The following is a 26,073-nucleotide window of genomic DNA, read 5'->3' on the forward strand; positions in this document are numbered from 1 at the left end:
TGAGTGTGACTCCATATCCAGACCTCCATGTGTTGATAAATTTGATTTCCATTGATCATTTTTGTGTAATGTTGTTGTCAGCACATTCAACTATGTAAAGACTAAAGTATTTCATACAATTAATTCATTCATTCAGATCTAGGATGTGCTATCTTAGTGTTCCCTTTATTTTTTTGAGCAGTGTATACGACTAACTGGCCTACAAGTATGTGTTTTAGACTGTAAGAACAAAGCTAAGGAGAGAAGAGATAAGAATTCTTTCCCTGAACCTGATCACTCCATAAGATATCTGTTTAGGATTCACATTCTGCGGGTATAAATATTCAGGGCTGTAAATCACATTGCACAAATAGTATCAAACGGTCTGCTCTGCAGTCCAGAAGCAGAGCTTCTGAATCCCTATCAATTCTGGGAGTGTGCCAGCTGCCTACTTAGCAGCATGTAAGTAGGCACAACCTCACTGGCAGATGTGCCTAAAACTATCCCTTGTTCTATCTCTTGAACGCGTCAGTGGACGACCCTGCAGGCTGCCTCACTTTAATCCTTGTGTAATCCCTGTGTGGTAATTGTGTCCCTCCCCATTAACACCCTTTAAACCCTTCAATGTTGGTGCATGGTGTTGCATCTGTAGCTCCGCCCCTTTTGCTGAAGTCAGTTGCCTTTGCAGCATGCAGAAGAAAAATTGTTTAAAACACGATAAATGTGGTGCACATTTCAACAGAAAGTCTATCCTATTAAGAGTGTTAGGAATTCAACTGGCAAAATTAGGTCTAACAACTTCCACAAGAAATGTGAGAGATAAGAGTCCAGGCAGAGCAGAAATGTTATTATAGTTGAGATAAAATGAGAAAATGTCTAGATAACTCGGTGCACTGTATGCGGACAGGCCGACTTGCTATTGGGGTCTTACGTTTCTTAACCCTTTGAGGCTGCAGCATCCTTAGATAGAACACTTGGGACCATCTTGGTCAATAAGGCACATATAGGTGTTGTGTTTTCAAACAACCTGAGAAGGTAAGCACCTTTTCAAACTATACCAGCTCTATTGTGGCTCCATACAGTGTCACCCTATGAGGCACTCTGCCTACTGTTTTTTTTCTTTACTACATGTGCTAGATAACGCCATGGTCACCAGAACTAGGAAGATGATACTAACCATATACATGGGGGATCCACACAAAGTTGCTGCCATCATGTTGTTCTGCAGATACCTTGCAAATCCAAAATCAGCTGTGAACAAAAAAGAAATCTGAATGGTTAAAAAAAAAAAAAACTCAGTAAGGATTAATAGAAAATAAGGTTTTTCGAATATCAATTACAACTGGCCCAGGTTGGGGGAAGTGCAATAAAATAAAAAGGCCCAGTACCCATCTGATGATTTAAGTGGACCCACACCGATGCACGTCACTTAACAGCAGCAGTGATGTGCCTAAGTACGTGCATGACCACTGCAGTGTACACTTGGGTGGCTGGACACGTCATCACTGTGGCACAGGATAGAATTTTGATGTATATATTGGTTGTGTATTATTTCTGAGCATTACTAACACATGAATTGAATATGTATAGATATATATGTAACAAGTGGATTTTCAATCTGGTCATATTGAAATCAGTCACTCTTCTGCTCTGTGACACCTCTGTCTGACATATGAGTACCAGCTTTCGATGTATTTATATTCTTGAAAGTCACTATATATATATATATATATATATATATATATATCTATCTCATTGAGGGGGCATGACCGCGACGTTACGAGGGGTGTGGCCGACCCCCGCAGCGCAAAAACAGCATTGAGAACATTTAGTTCCGAAAGCTGACCAGTGGAGTACCCCTTTAAGGAGAAGCAGATTATTAATGAAGGTTATGAAACATTAATTTTGCGATCTAAAATTTAAGGTATCATTTCGGTCAATATAGACCTTCAGATCTATATTGACCAAAACGTTACCTTTGATTTTGGATTGCAAAATAAATATTTCACAACTTTTTCACCGCAAGTGGAGTGCTGTGTAATTTCTTTATTTGTATAATACGGTTATGTTTAAGGGTTGTTTTCTTTTCGATTTTTCTGTATAACTTACTACCTCTGTTATTTAGTATCTTACTTTTGTGATCGTCCCTCGGTCACTACGATTATATTTAATTGCTGCAGCACAGTAAGTAAAAACCAGCACTGCAGCAATGCCCTTTCTGATGTCACCCTGCAATGGTCGAATAGATAGCAGAGCAGCACAATAACAAACACTAGAGGGGTTTAACCAGGTGAGTAATGTGTGTTCTGATAACTTCCTCTCATAGGAAGCATGAACTTTTTTAGTCATTTGTGGTACAGCTTTTCTGTGAAATTGGAGCAAACAGACTAGCCTGCGCTGCCCATGATCCTTAGGTGCCTATGATCTTGTCTCTGGTTCAGCAGTTGTTCCTTATTGGACCACGTTTGATAGGTATCAACTACTACAAACTAGGAGGACTCCATAAAACATGCAAATTTGTAAAAGCTCTGATCCAGCCATCTAGCCATCCCAAATTGGCCCTTGTCAGAGTTGCTCACATCCATACGCTTGACCATTTTTCCTTTGGATAGAGAATAAGTTTTACTGCACCACAGTCCTCTTTTAACATATAGAGGAAAGGAAAGGCTGAGACTTCTCCTCTGTTCAAATCCATTCCTGACTTTGTGTTCAATAATTGCAATAAAAAACCTGAACGTGTGAACACTCCCTTATTTTCTGTACATGAACAGCCATACCATTAAAACCACCGACAGGCAAAGTAAAGTCTGAAGCCTCAGTCTTTCCTTAATATATATCACTTTGCCTGTCAGTGGTTTTAATGGTATGGCTGTTCATGTACAGAAAATAAGGGAGTGTTCACACGTTCAAGTTTTTTATTGCAATTATTGAATGCAAAGTCTGGAACGGATCTGAAAAATAGTGGAAGTCCCAATCTTTCCTTAATACATGTTTTCCATCTACGATCTGTTCCTGGCTTTGTATTCAGTAATTGAATAACTAAAATTGTGTGAACACACCCTAATGGTGCCAGTATGTCAACGGCTGTCCGGGCATGCTGGGAGTTATAGTTTTGTAATAGATGGAAGCACAATAGTTGGGAAACACCATTTTACACAAAGCAATACTGCATCAAATACACATGCAGTTCATAGTATAAGGCTGATACATTATATGCTACAATGACTGTGTGTATGAGAAACAAGAGACTAAGGGGAGATGTATTTAACTTTGTGCAGAACAACAGGGGAGCAGTTGCCCATAGCAACCAATCAGATTTCTTCTTTAATTTTTAAAAAGGCTTTAGAAGAATTAAAGCTGGAATCTGATTGGTTTCTATGGGCAACTGCTCCTCTCTCTCTTCCTTTACACAAGGTTTTATGAATCTTCTCCTAATGTTAGGGTCACACGTGCCGTATTTTGGTGCATATTTTCTGCCGCTGATTTTGCTACTTATTGACTTCAATAGGTAGAAAAATACATAGCAGCAAAATACAGTATGTGTGACCCTACCCTAAAAGAAGAACACTAGAAGATAGAGTCAAAAGCCAAGAGTGAAAATAACACTCGCCTCACATGAAAGGCTGTAGGAGATATGGGTGGAGAAACCTGAGAGACGGCTTAAAACAATCACTAAATGAGCAACAAGAATAAGACAACAGTACAGTAACTATAAATAACTAGATAACATACTTGTATACAAGGCGCCAGGAAAGGGAGTTGAAAGCCAGGATAACTGGAATAAAGGCACTTACAGAGCTAGTGCTATATGCTATACTGGTACTATTAATAATAAAAAGAGAGCTAAGGAAAAGTAAGACAATACAAACAGCATCATCCACTACATTTAAATGCTTATTTGTTGTCTATATAACATGGAGGAGCCAGACTGACCAATTCCTCCACACAATGAGCATTCTTCCTTGTATGTTTTTAGACACCACAAAACATAAGGGAACATAAGAGAACGCACATGGACATCTTACCTATCTTAATGTGAATGTTATTGGGATTGGACCTGCGGCCACCTTTGCAGGACAGGAGAATGTTCTGGGGTTTCAGATCACGGTGGATAATGCCTTTACTGTGCAACATCTTCATGGCTCCCGCAATCTGCTGAAGAAAGAGTCGGATGGTGTCCTCGCTCAGGGTGCGCATTACTAGACAATAAGATGAGCAGAGAAGAGAGAAGGTGACTTCTAGATGCAATCTAGATTTCCACTGATTCCTTAGGGTATGTTCACACTGAGGAATTCACAAGGAATCAGGAAATTCTGCAAATCTGTCATCTTCTGCTTGGCGCAGCATTGGTGCGGAAATGGCGCTGAGGCAGAATTTGAAGAAGAAATCAGGAGGAGGATCAGGAAATGCTGTGGAGGAAGCTCAGGCTCTTTGCAGGTTGATCCGCGTGAACATTCTGCATCAATTCAGATACCACAGATTTGTAAATTACTTTTATTTAAAAATCTTTACCCTTCCAGTACTTATCAGCTGCTGCATGCTCCACGGAAGTTCTTTTCTTCTTAATTTATTTTTAATCTGGCCACAGTGCTCTCTGCTGACACCTCTGTCCATGTCAGGAACTGTCCAAAGCAGGAGCAAATCCCCATAGCAAACCTATCCTGCTCCTGACAGTTCTTGATATGGACAGAGGTGTCAGCAGAGAGCACTGTGGTCAGACAGAAAGGAAATTCAAAAAGAAAAGAACTTCCTCTGGAGCATAAAGCAGCTGATAAGTACTGGAAGGATTAAGATTTTTGAACAGAAGTAATTTACAAATCTGTTCAACTTACTGGCAAAGTTTTCCAGCGGAGTACCCATTTAAAATCAAAGGAACTTTCATTCAAGGCGCAATTGGAGTTGAATACAGGCGCAGAATTACGCAAGTAAATTCCTCGTCAATTCCTCAGTGTGAACATACCCTTCCACTGATATGAATATTGAACCCTTAAGGAATAAACTACAAGTTCAAGTTCTTAGATGGTTACGATAGATAGATAAATATATAAATGAATACATAATCCTGTTTTTTATAAATAACCTAACTGCGGTTGCTAATGCCATGCACAGAGATTCCCCTCCATTAAAATGGAAAGGTGGTTTATGGAAACCGCTTAATGCACACGATATCCCATATACCGCTAAAATGGAAAACCTTTCAAAGGAAATGAGAGCAGCATCTTCAATGGTGTTCCCCAACCAGTGGTTCTCCAGCTGTTGCAAAACAACAACTCCTAGCAAACTGGAGAGCCACAGGTTGGGGAGCATTGATATTTAGCCTAGGTTTTCAAACTGGGGACCTCCAGATGTTGTAAAACTACAACTCCCAGCATGCCCCGACAGCCAAAGGCTGTGTAGTCTACCGTAGACAGCACACACTCCATTCATTTCTACGGGAGCGTCGATGATGCCCGAGTGCTGTATTTGGGTCTTTTCGGGGCTCCCATGAAAATGAATGGAGTGCATGCTGTCTGCTGCACGCGCTACTCACTGAGCACTGGGTCCCGTCCCAGAGATCGCAGGGGGCCCCAGTGGTCGGACCTCCCTGCAATCAGCTACTAATCCCCTGTCCTGTGGATAGTGGATTAGTTAATTTTTGCCAAAATTCTCCTGGGTGGGTTCACACTATGTTTTGAAGATACAGGAACCGGATCCGGGGGGAGTGAATACGGGGCGCATCCATATACCAGCCGGACCTGGCCTGTAGCTCATTCATTTGATCAGATAGTGACTCCGGTCGGCTCATTTTTGGTCCGTATCCGGTTTTCTGACAGGACCTAAAACCGCGGCATACCACGGTTTTAGGTCCGGTCAGAAAACCGATATGGGGCAAAAATGAGCCGAGTGGAGTCACTATACAGGCCAGGATACAGGCCAGGTCCGGCTGGGAAACAGGAGCACCCGATTTTCGCTCCTTCCAATTGGATCCGGTTCCGGTATCTTCCAAAGGTAGTGTGAACCCATCCTTACTGAATTCAGAAAAGTAATATAATAATGATAGATCCCTTTAAACAGATCGGACAGGCTTAAGCCAGTTCTGCGCTATGCAGCAGCATGCTTGTTCTAACCCTCTCTCCATAAACTTCTAATTTAATATTTAGTTGAATCGGTTCTTTTTATTTTTGAAAACTGTATGGAAAAATAAACAACTGCGTCCTTTTCTGACTGTGTTCAATATGCACAACAGGATTAAGACATTCACAGGATGCAAACCGACCTGAGATTAAACAGTAACTTTTCTATTAAAAATATACAAACACTTCAAACACGACTCTGCTAAACCCAGCTCCTCTGTTGCCCTGCCAGTTCTACAGGCCCGACAGTGGCTTAAAAGAAAAAAAAAAAAGGCTCGACATCTTGCCAATGCAGTCGTCTAAAGGCTGGAGGTTGTTAAACACTTATGAAAATATAGTCTGTGTTGTAACAGCGCTAGAGAGCGACACAGGAAATGGAAGGTTAAACTCCCAGCAAGCGTGGGAAAGTGCACGGCTTAATATGAGCTTTAGGGGAAAATACTACGGAATTAATAATGAACAGCTTGTGATGTGTGGGGTTATAGAAATATGTTGTTGGGGGGGGTTCTTATATAATAGGATACAAAATGGCACCGATCCCTGTACATATGATAGTAAACAGCATCATTACATTTTTTTACACAGGCTCTGATCTGTGGTGTTTCCTGAGTAAAATGGAGAGTTGGTCGAGTTTTACATTTTTTTTGGCACAAATTCTGGCGCAGACACAATTTCTGGCACACTACGCGACAAAACAGGTTTACAATAGTAAATCAGGGCCATTTTTCTAAAACAAGGTTCAACAGAATCCTTTTGAAAACAAAATAATGAAACTGGCCTGGCCAAAATTGGTACTCCGCTACTCAGCGTTTGGAACAAACTGTTCTGAACGCTGGAGCCGGCCCCGGGAGCTTGTGACACCATAGCCCCGCCCCCTCATGACATCACGCCCTGCCCCCTCAATACAAGTCTATGGGAGGAGGCGTGACGGCTGTCACGCCCCCTCCCATAGACTTGCATTGAGGGGGCGGGGCTATGTAGTCACGAGCTCGCGGCATCGGCTACTGTGTTCGGAAACTGTTCTAAACTGTTTACACAATGGAATTTCCGTGCGGAATTCGAATGTGGAATTGATTGATTTCAATTTAGACATGTATTGGAAATGCATTATTGTCTATGAGACGGCACATTTCCAAGCGGTCCTAGCGCCAGCATGTTCTGACAGGCGCTCTGCTGTTGGGTGCAGACACTCGATAGTGTGAATTATCCTGTTGGAGGACCCCTGATTTGCGATTGAGACCAAGCTCCTCGACATTAATGATCTATTTTTATATATTTATTTGATGAAGCAACTGCAGTCTTGTTGTCTAGCTCCTCATCTGGTTGGGATAGCTCATTTTTAGATACTGTCGGGACATTCTGAGTGTTCCCTGTGGTGGCTCTGCATGGAAACTGAACTCTTGCTGCAGGATTCTCCCATAGATTAAAGCACATTGTACCTCCAGCTACACTTTGTTTTTCCTAATTTCATTAGTGCATCTAAAAAAATCATCTTTGTAACTGATTTAATTACTGTAAATTATATTGAATATAAATCACCCATTGATCTTGTCACTTTCCTCTATCTTCCCCTACTGTTTTTTTCCTACATGATACCATATGTAAGTCTGCATACAGCCAGGGAAAGAAGTGAGGTGTTAGAGCCCAGCGTTGAGGCATACCCATTAATATGGTGACATCAAATTAATATTACAACATTGGCTTAGCTGCAATAGGCAACATGGGTAGAAAGGAAAATGCGCACCTAGTACAAGTCCATTAGTATGCATCAGAATGCATCCCACCAACTTATGCATGAGACAAAGACATTTTATACACATAATGGAGGACAATAATGCTACTTAATGATAACGTGCATATATATTTTTATTTTATTTTGGCCAGTAAGGGAGAGATACACTTTAAAGGGCAGAGGTAGATTCTCACAAAAAGGCTTTAACCAAAGTGGACATCCCCTTTAAAGTGTACCTGTCGTCAACAAAAACTTTTTATGTAATGTAGATAATAACATTATATGTATATTTGTAAAATACATTGGTTACATTTTTTAAAATATTTTTGGGTGAAAAAATTCTGTCCCTGCAGCTATTGCCTGTGTGTCTCTGTGAGGAGTCCAAATACAAGAAGTGAGGGCAGGACAAGCAGGGCTCTGTGCAGGTTCCTGGCTTGTCAATCATCCTTATGTGTGAGCCCATAACATGTCACAGAGCCTCACTGCACAGAGCCCTGCTTGTCCTCAGTGTACAGAGCCCTGCTTGTCCTCAGTGTACAGAGCCCTGCTTGTCCTCAGTGTACAGAGCCCTGCTTGTCCTCAGTGTACAGAGCCCTGCTTGTCCTCAGTGTACAGAGCCCTGCTTCTCCTCACTGCACAGAGCCCTGCTTGTCCTCACTGCACAGAGCCCTGCTTGTCCTCACTGTACAGAGCCCTGCTTGTCCTCAGTGTACAGAGCCCTGCTTCTCCTCACTGCACAGAGACCTGCTTCTCCTCACTGCACAGAGACCTGCTTCTCCTCAGTGTACAGAGCCCTGCTTCCCCTCACTGCACAGAGCCCTGCTTCTCCTCACTGCACAGAGCCCTGCTTGTCCTGCCCTCACTCATAGACACACAGGCAATAACTGCAGAGACAAAAATATACACATTCTTTAACCAATGTATATTACAAATATACATATAATGGTATTATCTACATTATATAAACATTTTTTGTTGATGACGGGTACACTTTAAAGAGTACCTGTCATCAAACTAAACTTTTAATATATTGTTTCTTATGTTAGTATAAGACACTTTACTATTTACTTGCTGTTAAAATTCTCAACCTTTATATGCTTTCAATGTGATTGAAAAAAACGGCCACTAGGTGGCTCTGTTCTGTCCCCTAACGCAAGTCAATCAGTTAGTTTGGTCTCCACTTGGACTTGCAGAAGTCCAAACTCAGGAAGTGCATGCAGGGCATGGCGAGGCACAGCTCTCGCAGGCTTCAGTGATGTTGCGCCTGCTGGGGAACACCCACTTTCTCCTGCCAGGAGCTCACACAATGTGAGCAAGGGGAAAAGTATGATACAGAGGTTTATAAAGCTTGGAAATTTTTTTTTAAGGACGGGAGGGGTGCTAGGAGTAGTTAGGGAACATAATCTGAGTTAGTTTAGAAAATATGGTTTGATGACAGGAACTCTTTAACCAACAGACTTCAAACTCACACTTTGCCAGGATTTTTTCTTCTTATTAACTCCTTTGAGTGTGAAGCATTTAAAAAGGGTTGTTGGCATGGACTTTTCATTATTCCACGACGGGACCCCAATAATAAGCAGATATGGTACCTGGAAGCAGCTTGGCCAGTCCTCATTTTAGCTGCAGTACCCACAAAAAATAATGGGCCAAATCTTTTTACCTTTGTTTAAATGTACCTTGCTGTCATTTTCTGGACCACTAAATGACTGTTCCACTATGAAGCTACTATAGTTTTTCATTATTATTATTATTACAAGTAGTAGTACAATATTTATATTTTCTGATGCCCTCTTTATTAAACAAAAACTTACTAGGCAAAGGATACCTGAGAAACTGTGCTGCATGCAGTGTTCCTGTCATCTTCCCCAGACATTAGCATGTTAAATCCCAGTCATTTATGTATTTAGTAGGATAGGCCACAGGGGATTTCTAAGCCAAGTAGTCATCATAGCTCACTGCGGTACCCGATAATAAGCAGTTTATGAGCTCCCAGGATATTGCTTTGCCAGCAGTGCTTGGAAGTAACTATATCCCTTTGTTTATTTCTGTGGGCTGACGCTGTGACCGAATGATTCTCCCAGGAACGGGGCTGTTTGTTTAGACTTTTTACCCCTCTCATCTCCTGGCATGAGATCTGGTTCACAGGGTGAGCACATGCTGTCTGACCAGGTCACTCTAAGGATGAGTCTGGTGTAATATCCTAACATCCTGACTTACAGAACTTTCTAACATGCCCGCCTCGCATGGAAAATCACACAGTGCCAAGTCTCACCATAACCGTGTATAGCAAATGGAAAAAATTAAGACATTCCCAGAGGTGCTGAACGCTAATTTTAGCTCTCTTAGTACCATTGCCTAAAATAAAAAGGCCAGACTTAGAACCTTAGAATAGCAAGTCAATGCTACACCTCATGCTCTAAATCTAGGCAACAAGCATAGCACATTGACTGACTAAAGGTGCTTAATGCTAGTATACATGCACTAACTTCTAACACTAACTCAACAACAACAGAAATGACTGATATTATTGCTACCACAGGGGCTGACAACCAGCTTTCTTAATATACACCCCAACCAATACGACTCTACCATCAATGTGAGAAAGATGGGTGATAACCACTGCAGAAACCTTAAAGGGATACTTCACCCTAGATATCTTATCCCTATCCAAAGGATAGGGGATAAGATGTCTGATCGCAGGGGTCCTGCCGCTGGGGACCCCCGCGATCTCGGCTGCGGAACCCCAGACACCCCTGGTGCATAGAGCGAACATTGCTCTGTGCCGGGTGACTGGCGATGCGGGGCGGAGGCTTGTGACGTCACGGTCAAGCCCCGCTCGTGACTCCATGGCCACGCTCCCTCAATGCAAGTCTATGGGAAGCGTCACGCCCCCTCCCATAGACTTGCATTGAGGGAGCGTGGCCGTGACGTCACGAGCCTCCAGTGCTGCACCCGACGCTCTAAACGAATGCCGGGTGCAGCAGGGAGATTGCAGGGGTCCCCAGCAGAGGGACCCCAGCGATTAGACATCTTATCCCCTACCCTTAGGATAGGGGATAAGATGTCTAGGGGCGGAATACCCCTTTAATGTTCTCAAACACCTCTTCCAAAAACAGGATAAAGCAGCACCCCAATTCAAAATATGTGATTTTCTTTAGTCACCATGAAGTGAGACAATGTTTTAATTCCAGATATATCATATTGGGATTCCACAATGGCATCTTGTTTAAAGAAGATCTCATTGTGGGACTGTAACATCACCTCAATTAAATAAAGAAAACCATACAAAACCCCACAAAGTAGTAAGCATTGCAGGTGTAGCATTTCATATTTCCCTATTCAATTTGCTGGGTTTTTTCCCCTGCATATTTCAAAAACCAAAGACAACACTATGTGAGAGATTGTGCAGCCACGGGCCACTGTATGTGGGCTTGGCTCTATTCACATGCGGCAGCTGCAGCATGAGAGTTCAGCATTATATCAGAAGTATATGTTCTGTAATCTACATTTCATACATGTGATTACCATCTACCTTTATGATGAGCAGGAACACATCCAATTGTGGATATGATATTACAACTGACGGAGGTTAAATATTACTTTAAGAGGATGTTATAAAGGAACAGAGTGACATAAATTCCTCCATTAAGTGTTTTAGGTGTCCTTATGGTAAGTCCATGTTTGGCCAGATCAGACATATCTGGAGCTGGTTACACAGTATATCTCCAGATGGCGGTTATAGAGCAGACATAAATTAGAGGCACAAGTTGGCAGAAGTGTTTTCCTCTGTCTGTGTAAAGGTAAGCATTAATACGTTCAGCAGTCTGGCTATTTGAGGACACATTAAACATGATGTGTCCTGACACTGGCTTTCAGCTGTTTCATGTAGGGTAGATTCCCACTCCTCCCATGAGAAGCCTCCCAGTCCGTGAATAAGAACATACATAAAACACTTGTCAAATCAGAGATGTTCATACTAATTCATAGGACATGTAGCTATTACACACAGCCCAAACAACAAGTGCAAACAAGAGAGGATTCCCAATAAAGGTAAAGAATATAGATGTAATAAAACCTCTTTCTACATTTACAAAGAGGTGAAATATTCTGCCCACTAAATACCATAGGATATTGTTACCATCCATAATCCTGCAGTAGGCATGCTATTCCGTTTATGATCTTTTATTACCTCTAGACAACGTGCTCCAGCAAGCCTGTAATAAACCATTGGCTTATTCTTCCAATTCAATTACTGTTGTTTTATCTTCACATAATTCAATCTATCCCCTGTGCAGTTATGTTCCATTGAAAGGCTTCAGTTATTGAATCAAAGCATAAAAGAATGGCGCACTTACCATGCAAGTAATCTGCTAGATCGCCACCATTGCAATACTGAAAGGAAGTAGAGAGACAAACAGTGAGAAGATCTCACAGAAGATTTTGATGTTAGACATGTCACTTAAAGAGGGATTTCAGTTGATGTGGGAGAAAAAATAAATAAATAAAAAAGTCATACTTACCTACCCCAGTTCCCTGCAGCTCTTGTTCCAGCTACTTCCTCACGACGAGATGTCTGAGCAGGACCTGTCTGTTCGACCAATCACTAAATGAAAGGGGAGAACACTGTGGCTAGTGATTGCCTGAAACTGCAGGTCCTGCTCAGATGTCTCACAAAGGTAGTAGGCACAAATGGTGAGAAGCAAGGGCCAGATGTAGCTGAAACAGAAGTTTCAGAGGACTGTGGTAGGCGGGTATGAGTCGTATGAGTTTTATTTTTACCAGCAACCACCCCCCTAGAAACATAACAACTTTAAAAAAAACATTTTTTTTTTTGAACATTCCTAAAACTGGGTTACTTTGACACTGTCTGGTCAGTTTGAACAAATTTAATAGCCAAAATGGACTAAAATATATATGGCAGTCTCTTGGAAACAATGGTTCAATGCTTGTTTAACCATCAGCATACTTTTATGTATTGTGCATTCCAGCCAAGTACATTATTAGCTGGTAGCCAGGGCTATTTTCCCTTACCTTCCATAAACATGCACACTTGGCTCAGCCGAGCATACATGTTTATTTTAACTGGGAGACAATAGGTGTCTAAGAACATCTCCCAGGAAAAAACTGAACTAATCCACTGATAGCAGCTTTTATTGTATTCTGTGCTGTCCAATTATCATCATGGTCCCTAAGATGGTCCCCATGGTAAAGGCAATTACAGTGGGAATTCTACTTTATCTTTAGTAATGTGCACAGGTATAGATCATTTCTCCAAGCAGGTAGAACTTTAGATCTATGTATTAAAAAAGGAAGACAAAATAGGGTCTTGGGCTGGGGGACATGACACGTCATGTAGCTGTAGTAGTCAGTATAAGGACTAAAACCTAGTGCAATTGCTTTTTATTGAGTACTACAATGATGTGTTTTAACAAGGGGTTCTGTATATAACACAGAAACTTACCTCCATAACCAGGTAAACTGAATTGGCCACTTCCTGCAAAAAAAATAAGACAACATCAATTAAAAAGGTGCGACTAGGTGACTTGCACAGGGTGATGGACTAGCAAAGAGTGGGGGAATTTGCATTCTCTTTTGCATATGACTTGTGGATGCCATATAATATAACTTCTTACAAGTTCAATATTGCAGAAAGGGTCATTTATCAGGTGCAAATCAGATGCAAAACTAAGAGTGCACATTTACACCTGTCACTATTTGTTTAATATGGCTGCCAATACCTAATGCAATGATAACAGAAAGCTTCTTGTGCCTTGTTGAGACTGAATGAGACACTTTATAACATTAAAGAGGTACTCTCGTGGAAAACTTTTTTTTATTTTATTTATTTTTTTAAATCAACTGGTGCCAGAAACTTAAACAGATTTGTAAATTACTTCTATTAGAACATCTTAATCCTTCCAGTACTTATTATCTGCTGAATACTACAGAGGGAATTATTTTCTTTTTCAACACAGTACTCTCTGCTGACATCATAACCACAGTGCTCTCTGCTGACACCTCTGTCCATTTTAGGAACTGTCCAGAGCAGCATGTGTTTTCTATGGAGATTTTCTCCTACTCTGGACAGTTCTTAAAATGGACAGAGGTGTCAGCAGAAAGCACTGTGCTCGTGATGTTAGCAGAGAGCTCTGTGTTCCAAAAAGAAAAGAATTTCCTCTGTAGTATTCAGCAACTAATAAGTACTGGAAGGATTACGATTTTTTAATAGAAGTAATTTACAAATCTGTTTAACTTTCTAACACTAGTTGATAATAAAAAATAAAATAAAAAAAAAGTTTTCCACCGGAGTACCCCTTTAAGGGTAAAGATTATGAAACTGGGCTGTGGATATGATACGCCCAGCATACTGTCAGCCACCGCCAGGCCATATGATCTAGACTTCTTTTATAACACTTAACAATGCATTAAAAGAACAGGGAATTCTGAGAAATGTTTGCTTTGATTTATTGACCAAGACATAATCCATTAACATTCTGCCGCCTAGTTAATAAAACGCCCAGAAGCCTAGGGCCCAACTGTAAGGATTTATAAGACTAAGGGAGTAAAAAAGAAAATAGTAATGCAACAAAGATGGAAAGATATACCGGTAGCTAAAAAAATTTGGACCCACTTCTGGTTCTGTCTGCATCAAAAACTGTATGGACATTTAGAAAAATAAATACATAATAAATAAATAAATAAATAAATAAATATATATATATATATATATATATATAAATACATACATTATAAATAAATAAATATATATATATATATATATATATATAAAAATACATACATTATAAATAAATAAATATATATATATATAAATATATAATTAAAATCATTACCTTTATTAGAAAATAATAATGTAATAAATTTGTATACAGCTTCTCAAAATCTGGATATTGTGAGGGCCTCAGATAATAGGCCGAGCAACTAAGGCTCCTTTCACTCTATATGTTGCTCCATTTTAAAGTCCCGTTAAGAAAACCCTTAAAAACGGATGTTAAAAAATCCCATTCAAGTCTATGGGATTTTTTGATTATCCTTTATCACCCGTTATAGCCCGTTATGAATAATGGACGTTATTTGTGACGGGAAAAAAAAACATTACATGCACAAATTTTTCTCCCGTCAAAAAAAATGTTGTGTTTTTGTGAAAATGTCGGGAACACGACCCTTTTCGGTGACCACTCCCCCTTTCCTCGACAGCAAAGCCCCTATTTCCGGTTTTCTTTAAAAAATGTAAAGTAATCAATTTTTTTCCCAATTCTGGCGCAGAAAGCATTTCTGGTGCAATGCACCAGAATCTGGCGCACATCCCGATAAAACATGTCGGGTTTGCAATAGTAAATGAGGGCCATAATGTATAAAACTTCTTTCTATTAAAGGGGTACTCCGGTGAAAACCTTTTTTCTTTTAAATCAACTGGTGGCAGAAAGTTAAACATATTTGTAAATTACTTCCATTAAAAAATCTTAATCTTTCCTGTACTTATTAGCTGCTGAATACTACAGAGGAAATTCTTTTCTTTTTGGAATGCTCTCTGATGACATTACGAGCACAGTTCTCTCTGCTGACGTTATTATAATAATAATAATAATGCTTTATTTATTGTTGCCCTTAGTGGGATATGAACCCAAGTCCCCAGCACTGCAAGGCAGCAGTGCTAACCACTGAGCCACCATGCTGCCCTTAGCAGACATCTGCTATGCACCTGCTATGCACCTGCTATGCACCTGCTATGCATGGTTGCTAAAATGGACAGAGATGTCAGCAGATAGCACTGTGGTTGTGATGTCATCAGTGTTCCAAAAAGAAAGGAATTTCCTCTGTAGCATTCAGCAGCTAATAAGTACTGGAAGGATTAAGATTTTTTAATAGAAGTAATTTACAAATATGTTTAATTTTCTGCCACCAGTTAATTTAAAAGAAAAAAGGTTTTCACCGGAGTACCCCTTTAAGCAATTGCTATCCTAACATCATTGCTAAATTTGCACTGGTAAACATCCCACTCTAATTCCAATAAAGTGCCAATGGTTGGAAAGAAGTAAAGTGCATAATGAAAAGTCATACGGTGCATGAGTGCTTACCCATTATTGATGCTGCTCTGTACCCCAACGCGTTTCGTTACCTCTTTATCAAGTTACCTCTTTATCAAGGGGATGTTGCTGTCTACTGCCTCCACATTGCTCCTTTATATACCCCTGACCAGGATGTAGTGCGCAGTCATGGACCTTATGACTTTTCATTATGCACTTTACTTCTTCCCAGTAGCATTGGCACTTTATTGAAATGAGAGTGGGATGTTTACCAGTGCAAATTTTAGCACTGATGTTAGGATAGCAATTGCTTAATAGATAGAAGTTTTATACATTATATCCCTTTTCTCCTTCTTATTTAATTGAGTGCAATATTAACATAAAGGTGCTCCCAGGAATTTATAATATTTTATATGTATTCTCCTCTGTTACCGTATATACTCGAGTATAAGCCGAGTTTTTCAGCACGATTTTTATATCCAGCTTATACTGGAGTGAACTCTCCGCCTGTCAATTCCTTCTCAGTGGTCTTCAACCTGTGGACCTCCAGATGTTGCAAAACTACAACTCCCAGCATGCCCGGACAGCCATGCGGCCTTTGTCATCATCCAGACCCCCCTTTAGTTTTTTACTCACCTCCCCTAGGTGGGAAGGAAGGGTGAGCTGGTCCGGGCCATCTATGCTGCAGGGATAGTCCACTCCGGATCGGCCCCGGACTAGTGACGTTGCCTTGACGACGACGCACAGGGACATCCGTGTGCATGAACGTCCCTGTGCGTCGTCGTCAAGGCAACATCACTAGTCCAGGGCCCGGAGCGGAGAAGAGGGCCTCCCGGTGAAAATGGACAGCCCAGAACGACTAACCCTCCCCACGGGACTGTCACTGCAGCATAGATGGCCCTGACCAGCTCACCCTTCCTTCCCACCGAGGGGAGGTGAGTAGAAAACTAAAGGGGGGGGGGGGTCTGGATGATGACGAAGGCCACAGTGGTCTTCAACCTGCGGACCTCCAGATGCTTCAAAACTACAACTCCCAGCATGCCCGGACAGGCAATGGCTGTCCGGGCATGCCGGGAGTTGTAGTTTTGCAACATCTGGAGGTCCGCAGGTTGAAGACCACTGATGAAGGGATTGACAGGCGGTGATGATGAGGGGGGGGGGGGTGATGACAGGGTGATGATGACGGGGGTGTTAATGATGGGGGTCTGGATGATGACAGGGGGGGGTGATGTATTTCCCACCCTAGGCTTATAGTCGAGTCAATAACTTTTCCTGGGTTTTTGGGGTGAAATTAGGGGCCTCAGCTTATATTCGGGTTGGCTTTTACTCAAGTATATACGGTAGTTGCTAAGCCTATTATCTGAGGCCCTCACAATATCCAGATTTTGAGAAGCTGTATACAATTATATTACATTATTATTTTCTAATAATGTTAATGATTTTAATTACTCTAAGCGGTGCAGTGTGAGCTTTTGTGTATTATATTTAGTTTGAGCTTTCCGCTTCCAAGAGTAGGATCGATATAGACAAGGTAGCCATGAGGGCCATATATAATAAACGGTGTTTCTTTAGTATTGTTTATATATATATATATATATATATATATATATAAGAAATAAATAGTAAAAAAAAATAAAATAAATAGTATAGTGTGTGAGAAACCACACCATAAGGGAAGTATATTTCCATACATACATAGTCTGTATAGCACTGAACAATGTCTACGCCCTGCTGTATACACCTGGCCAGGCGGCAATTTTCTGCTCTGGATCTAAACAAAAATCGCTGCAAAATGTGCATGTCTGCTTCAGATTCCCCAGATTATATCCCCAATACAATGACAGTGGTGAAACCCGCTCAAATCTGTAACATGTAGTGTAGGTCCATATAGTAATGTTTTCCAAACTGTGTACCTCCAGCTGTTGCAAAATTGCAACACCCAGCAGGCCTGGACAGCCGGAGACTGTCCAGGCATGCTGGGAGTTGTAGTTTTGCATCAGCCACTGAAATACAGAATGGAAAAAATGCATCTCAGATTTCACAGTGAATCCCCAGCAGATTTTATCCGAGGCAAATCTGCAGAAAAAAATAATTGGTTGAACATTTACAATGTGATCTCTTATATGTGTGGACATGTCCATAACGAGCGGGTGAGATTTATTAAAATCTCATCCACTTTCCTGTGACTGTATTTCTCTGTAGGTTTGCCTTCCGTACGTCCCGCAGCCTTTCCACTGGGTGCGGACGCACCTGTAATACGACTCCAACTGGACATTTAAAGTGATCGTACTCCGACAATTCTGTGCGCCAAATGGAAGGATACACATTTCTGATACAGTACAGCATTTAACCGGAAGGCTGTATATGAGATATTTTATATAGATGTAACAAAACTGTAATATTATACATTTCCTGTTCTTTCGTGTATATTCTATTGCTTTTGGGAATTATGGGGGGTTTAGGGGTACCACCAGAATATTTGGCGGGATTTGACACCAGTTAATACTAACTTTCCTGTCACACAACTTGTGTCAGAGACACAGCAGAAGGAATGAATGCGTCTTACAGCAGATACATAAAAGTCACTCGTAACTTCTGTATCGCCAGACTTGACAAAAGGAAGAACATTTCTCGCATATGAATGAAACCAATAGGAGGCCATGACATGTGAGGAGTGAATACAGGCCTGGTGTCTCTTCTGCCTGGTAACAGGCCTCCTCACTCTCCCAGCTGATCTGCAGACAGCTGCCTGGTGCTGATAAGAGGCCATTGCAGGCCATCTGTTGATGTCAGGGACACGTAGGCCTGCTTTTCTTCTATTAGGATAGGGACAAAGGCGTTAGGGATACGTGTCTGGTCGTATCTCACCCTCCCTCATTTCCCTATCAATGCACCAGAGACACACACACAATGCACCTGCTGAAGCCCTTATTACATCTATATAAAAACATTAGTACATAGAATATAATGTTACATGCACCCAGTCCCTACTGTGCAATTTTCAATAAGAATAGATATAGCTCATACAGGCACTAAGTCATAAATGTATCCAACACTATGGCCCTTATTTACTAAGAGTGGAGTGTAGGTTTCTTTGTGGGTTTTAATTTCCTACAATTTTTTTTCCACAGTATTTACAAAGGTTTCCCTACATTTTGCGCTTTTCCCTACAATTAGCTTTTTTTTTTTTTTTTTTTTTTTTTTTTTTTACACATGCTCTGATCTGTAGGGTTTTCCTCAACTGAAATCCACCACATTTTCTGCAGAAACCTTAGTAAATATGTAGTTTTTTTGTGAAAATGCTGGGAACACTCCCCTTTTCTGTGACCACGCCCCTTCCCCCCAACATTCACACCCCTTTTTCAGGTTTTCTTAGTCAAATGGAGAGTTGGTCGGGTTTTTCATTTCTGTCGATGTTCGTGCGAAATTTTGACTGGAAAGCGAGAAAAGCAAGTTTTCCAAAACTTAACTACGTAGTAATAATTTTAAAATAGACTACGGGTAGTCAGGTATTTATTAACTGCGACAGTCGCAACTGCGCAAAAAAAGTCGCAACAAGGTTAAAAATTGACTAAATTTACTCCAGCTCAAACATGGAGCAGAGAAAGCTACTACCAAAGTAAAAAAGAAAAAATTGCTTACGTGAAAGAAAATTATCAACAGGCTGAAAGCAGTTGATAAATAAGTCACACATAAGCAAAAGAAAAGTAAAGAAAAAAATTACTAAAAAAAAGAATACATAAGCAAACATTGATAAATGTCCCTCCAAAACCCTTCAACTGCTCCTTCACAGACAAAGCCATAACGTTAACTGATTGTCTTAATATGGAGAGACAAAGAGGGGCATTTATGAAATTTATCATACGTCTGTGTTTTATTGGTCCGTTTTGTCGCACGTATAAGCGAATTTTTTAGTCAGTTTTATGCTTCTTTCACAGAGCGCTCGGTCTGCTTTATTCTGAGCTTTTTTGCCCGGGAAAGTATTATTTCTTTAATTTAAAAGACCTGCCTTTGTGCCTTTCCTGGCTTTTTACCAAACTTACTACCTTAAAATGTCGAGAGCTGGAGGGGAAAGCATCAGCAAACGTTGAGGTTGCAGTTTGGGTTGATGTCAGGCATTTAAGTAGATATGTAGCGCAAAATATTAATTGGGCTATGTCCCTGGGCAGCCAAAAAATAGCAAGCAAGCTTTAACTTACCTGCCTGTGGTCCCCGTTTGCTCTGGTATGTGTCCCTTTCCTCTGGCCATGTTTCTTTTGGGGCTCAGAACCTCAGCCTATCCCCACCTGCAGTGATGTCCCGCCTCAGCTGGTGATAGGCTTACCAACCAGTCCGTTAAAGGAGCTCTGTCCGGGCTCCTTTACATGACAGTTTGCTCATCCTTTCACCGTCCAAGATGCGACATCGCCGGGGTTCACAACACGCTGAGGTTCCCAGCCCATAGGGCACCATTTATGGCTGACCCGGACACTTACCATAGCAACTGTCAGTTTAGTTTAGCTTGCTTTCCATTTTTTGTCTGGCTGGTGCCGTAGACGACTTTAAAATTAGCGCTACATATCTCTTTAAAAAGCTTTGTTCAAAATGCCCCTTAGTATGTTTTGCAATGGCAAAATTACTTAGATCATTCTTACCTTTTAAACAAATTTAACCTTCCAATAAGTAAATTTAATGTATAGGACATCTATATTATATTATATTAAACATTTATTACAACAAATCGTACAACTTGAAAATTGCCTGTTAAAACATTCACACAACAGAGTAATAGCAGCATGAGTTCAACAGTCAGGTTCGTAAGCCATGATTTTGCTGGGGTACATTTAGTCGGTTTTTGAAGGCTTTGCGACTTTTTTGCGAATGTCGCGGTTGATAAATCCCTGACTAAACCAAGTAAAGTTTACAAACCTGCGTACCGTAGTCAAAAAAACAAAACTTGCTCTTCTTGCTCGCATAGATGATTGTCGTAGGAAAAGTCACGGTGTCGCAGTAGCTACTTTTTTGCGACAAATTTACACAAAAAAACTCGTGTAAAAGGGTTGATAAATGCCCCTCATTGTGCATTACTTTTAGGTGCAACAAATAGATCAACTGTGCAGACTAAGAATGGTTGTGACCTTAATATAGCAAACAGACCAAGTGCAAAGCACTATATAAACCTCAACAACAGCAAACAAATGAATCAGCATACTGATATCTTACCTTATACGTCATGTAAGGAACATAAACACTTTACTGGTTATACTGAAACTATTACAAACAAAACACACCAAAAATGTCTTTGAACAATAGGCCAGTGTGCAAATACACTAGAAGTGGAAAAAATACCTAAATATTCAAAGCATAAAAGAATGAAGAATACAGTAAACTAACTATGGAAACTTAGGGCTGGGTGGTATGGCCAAATATGCGGTATTTTTGTAACTTATGGCAGTTCCACGATATATAACGGTATCCCCCCCCCCCCCCAAATTAATTATTAGCGCTGCGCAGCGCTGCGCTGTCCCCATCGGGGTACTACTCACGTCACCCGCAAGCGCTGCCCTCCTCATCCTCCTGTTTGTTGCGGCCCCCGGAGCTGACACTCTATACTGTATCCCTATGCCCGGGCTGCAAAAGGTAAACGCATGTTCCTACGTCGGCCTTACGCTCTTCCTGGGGATGTGAACGTCCGACAGCCATCAGCCCATCATCGGCCGCAGCGATGTTCCGCCACAGCCAGTGATAGGCTGAGCCCACTGTCATGTAAGAAGCCGGCTTCTTACATGACAGTGGGCTCAACCTATCACCGGCCGAGGCGGAACATCGCTGCGTCCAGTGATAGGCTTACAGCTGTCCGACGTTCCAGTCCCTAGGAAACTGGTCCAGACCGACGGGGAAGGTGAGTTAAAGTTTATTTTGTTTACGTTTTGCAGCCCGGGCATAGGGATACAGTATAGAGCAGTGGTCTTCAACCTGCGGACCACCAGATGTTGCAAAACTACAACTCCCAGCATGCCCGGACAGCCAGCGGCTGTCCGGGCATGCTGGGAGTTGTAGTTTTGCAACATCTGGAGGTTGAAGACCACTGGTATAGAGCGTCAGCCCCGGTGGCCGCAACAAACAGGAGGACGAGGAGGGCAGCGCTTGCGGGTGACACATGTGAGTAGTACCCCGATGGGGACAGAGCAGCGCTGGGCTAATAATTAATGGGGGGGCAGAACAGTGCTTGCGGGTAACATATGATTAGTTCCCCGATGTGGGGACAAACCGGTATTGCAGTATGGGTTAAAATTCATATTATGCAGCACAAAAATGTTGGTATTCGGTATGAACCGGTATACCGCCCAGCCCTATGGAAACTATCTTATTGTTCTGTAATAAGTACAACCATTGGGGACCTAATGAGAAATGCTAATAAATTCCTATGGATGTCTACTATAGGAGTGGCGTTTGTTTAGAAAGTCTCCTCTTATGTTAGGGCCTTCATGTTTGATCATACAACCATCCATTGTCTCTTGGTCCATCAATTCTCCTGAACATCATTGTTTTTTTTTTTTTGTTTTTTTTTTGAGTAGATAGATAGAATGACAGATAAAATAGAGAGAAAGCGAGAGGCGCCAAAGATGACAACCACTGTGTAGTTTAAACTTTCATATTGTTGCTATTTCACAGGCCTTTATAATACACTTGATAAATAAAACAACAGCAACCTGAAGTAAACTGTGCTGTCAGTCCCATGTGGGGTCGGCAGATTATGCATTATACATAATCCTGGGGGATGGGATATTTACCACAGAGCATTTAGCTTCTTCTCAGTAACAAGGACAAAGCCAATTCATTTACAGATCAGGCGGAGACAGTGTTAATATGTCCTGTAAACACCACCTGTAACTCACTTCTATGGGGGACATCTGCCGCTATTCACTGCTCCAGGGTAGTGCTATATGAAGGCAGGCGAACCGATCAGCTGGAACCACTAGAGATCACACAATAAGACTGTGTGACTAGGAGATGACCATTTCACCCTCTGCACACCGTCAGGCCTGGCCTTACAATGGGGCGGTAGATACCATTCATTAACATGCACAGAGGTCACATCAAATGTCACGGGGTTATATCCCTATAGGGGTAATAGACTACCAAATGTAGTCTACTGCAATATAATGGCGCATGTTGCAGCCTTTTATCAAGGAATACGGCTGAGTTAGGCTGGGTTCACATCACGTTTTTCAAGTACGGTTCCCCTATACGTTTTTATTATTGAAAAAGTATGGAACCGTATTGAAAACCTTATACATAGAGAAATACAGTGGTCCCTCAACATACGATGGTAATTCGTTCCAAACGACCCATCGTTTGTCGGATCCATCGTATGTTGAGGGATCCGTGCAATGTAAAAAGTGCATTAAATACTCACCTGTCCCCGCCGCTCCGGACCGCGTCCTCACCGCTCCCGATGGTCTCCCAGGGGTTACCGATGCTGTCCCGCTGCTGTCCGGCGTCTTCTTCTGGGTCCTCCGGCATCTTCCGCATCTTCACCGGAGTCCGGGCCTCGCTTTCTGGTGACGTTATTACGTTAGTGCGCCGGGACGGCGTGCGCAGTTACGTAATAACGACGCCAGAAAGCGAGGCCCGGACCCCGGAGAGGACCCGGAGCAGCAGGGATCGGTAAGTGAACCTGCTGGGGCACATAACACTGCTATCCAACAGCAGCTTAAGCATTTTGCGCTGTCGGATAGCAGTTAATGCGATGGCCTCGACATATAAAAGCATCGTATGAGGCCATCGTATGTCGATTTGATCATATGTCGGGGCCATCGCATGTCGGGGGGATACTGTAATTAAAAACTGTATGCAACCAGATGCATCCGCTTGCGAACGGTTTGTTTGCAATACGTTTTTTTCCCGTACTCAAAACCGTGGTTGACCACGGTTTTGTCTCCGGTTTAAAAACCGTACTGCAACCACAAACGTTTTTTTTTTACATGGAAGTCAATGGGAAACACACAAGTATACGGTTCCATACAAGAAAACCGTATACGGTTTTAACTTTGCACATGCGCATTTGCATCCTAAAGTTAACATTTTTAAAAATTAATTTATTTTAAATAAAATTTTCAAAAACGTATGTTTTTTTTAAATAAAAAATGGACAAAACCGTATGCAATTTTAAAAACAGTATATGGTTTAAAAATGCATACGGTTTACTTTTTCCCATACTGTTCCATCTGTTTTTTTGCCATACGGTTTTCTTTAGAAAAACGGATTGAAAACAGTATGGCAAAAACGTGATGTGAACCCAGGCTTATATGTCTGATATAAGGCTCTGAACAAAGCCTAGGTCGCCATTACATCAATAAATGGCAAACTCCAATGTCATAAAAGAACCTCATTATGGTACACAATTTCTACATGTAAGTAATTGTAGTACTGGGAAAATCTGATGTACTAGCAAAGTAATTCAATGGGATATTATAGCGGTCGGCCATTAATGACAATGGGACTAAACAAAAATTTGTATCTATTTATGACCAATGTTAACAACAATAAACAATACTTTTATTTCCCTAAATGCAGGGGCCAATTCTGGGGGGAAAAAAAGTGTTGGAACTCACCCAAGATTTCCACTTGAGGGCTGGTCCTGCTAATGGGAACAGTGTTCCTGCTATGGAAAAAGTGCAGGAACTCCTTTCCCAAGTGTTCCTGCAGGACTTGAGACCTGACTGAATATATGTGTAAATAAACCTTGTTAAGTACTTGCATTTTTGCTAAAGTAAGTCTTCGACTAGAGTGCATATGTATATGGATGGCTTATACTGTACATGGACACAACCTCTCCTGCCTCTATAGAAAAGACAGAAGAGGTGCTCCGAACTCAGTGTTTTCCAAACAGTGTGTCTCCAGCTGTTGCAAAACTACAACTCCCAGCAGCTGGAGACACACTGTTAGGAAAACCCTGTCCTAAATTCTCATACATGTGAGTCACCGATTTACGAAGCGAAGAATCTTCTCAACAGCATTTCTAAAGATATGCTCTTAATAAAAAACAGGTAACTCTTCACGTTCTGTATTTCCAGATATCTATATATTTTATGGTGTAATATTATTTGAAACAGATTCACTTTAACAATCCCACAAAACAACATCTGTTACCATAGCTTGCAGTAAGCTCTCCAAGTTTAAAATGTTGGGCGGGAAGTTTTTTTTAGGGCACCAGAACAAGAGTGCTATGACTCTTAAAGGGTGTGTTTTGCTTAGGACCTTTCTCTATGATGTCCATATGCCCCTTTAAAGATTTAATAGATATATAATACTAACCACAATACAAGATGGAGGACTTAGAGTAGACTAGAATAAACCACAATTACCCTTAAAAGCACATATATTACTTGTTTTATATTTCTCACAGAAAAAATATATCTGTCCATATTATCTAGGATCTATTTCTAAAGCTTTGCTTCCAAATTGCCCCCCAGTTGTTGTAATAGACAGAATTTGAAGTCAGAAACAGCCAAAAAAACTAAAAGAAAAACCTTTAGGCTACGTTCACACGGCAGAAATCCATAATTCAGCTCAGCAAAGTTTACTGAATGGAATTCTGCCAAAATTGGGGCGGAATTCTGGTCTCTAAAAACAGGATTCTGTCCAAATTCAAGCCCTACAGAGTTCAATGGGATTCTGCCCATAATTATGCAAAATTTTAAGACATGTCTTTAAAGGGGTACTCCGGCCAAAGACATCTTATCCCCATCCAAAGGATAGGGGATAAGATGTCTGATTGCGGGGAAGCCCGCCGCTGGGACACGAATGGAGGGGACGTGGCGTGATGTCACGAGGGGGCATGGTGTGACGTCATGTCTCCAGTCCCGGAAACACAGTGGTTTCCGAGACTGGAGCTGCAGCCCTGCATAGAATGCAGATGCTGCAATGAGATCGCGGGGGGGGGGACACGACGACGACGACGACGACGACGATAAGATGTCTTTGGCAGGAATACCCCTTTAAATTTTGTGAAAAGGATAACACAGAATTTCTGTGGCGGAATGTTCCCCAATGAATTGCGGAACTGGGACGAAATTGCGGTGGCATTCTGTGTTCTTTCTGCTGAAGTTCAAGCCCTATTGAGTTGAATGGGATTCCGCCCACAATTCAGCAAAAATAAAAGATGTGTCATTAAATTTTGCGCAATGAGGAATTTCTGCCGCAGAATGTACCGTACAAC

At 41.4% G+C, this 26,073-nt stretch overlaps 1 protein-coding gene across 2 annotated transcripts in view; it reads right to left on the reverse strand.

Annotated features, from left to right (window-relative positions):
• Nucleotides 1-26,073, reverse strand: part of ULK1 (unc-51 like autophagy activating kinase 1) — an 84,434-nt gene that overhangs the window by 42,533 nt on the left and 15,828 nt on the right. For both annotated transcript variants that reach the window (XM_056533183.1, XM_056533184.1), the window contains 4 exons: nucleotides 13,286-13,318; nucleotides 12,180-12,216; nucleotides 4,005-4,178; nucleotides 1,157-1,230 (listed from right to left, as the gene is read on the reverse strand). In XM_056533183.1, the coding sequence (XP_056389158.1) occupies nucleotides 1,157-1,230; nucleotides 4,005-4,178; nucleotides 12,180-12,216; nucleotides 13,286-13,318 (318 nt within the window). The remainder of the gene's footprint in view (nucleotides 1-1,156; nucleotides 1,231-4,004; nucleotides 4,179-12,179; nucleotides 12,217-13,285; nucleotides 13,319-26,073) is intronic.

Source organism: Hyla sarda, chromosome 1 (assembly GCF_029499605.1).
Source record: "Hyla sarda isolate aHylSar1 chromosome 1, aHylSar1.hap1, whole genome shotgun sequence".
NCBI lineage: Eukaryota > Metazoa > Chordata > Amphibia > Anura > Hylidae > Hyla > Hyla sarda.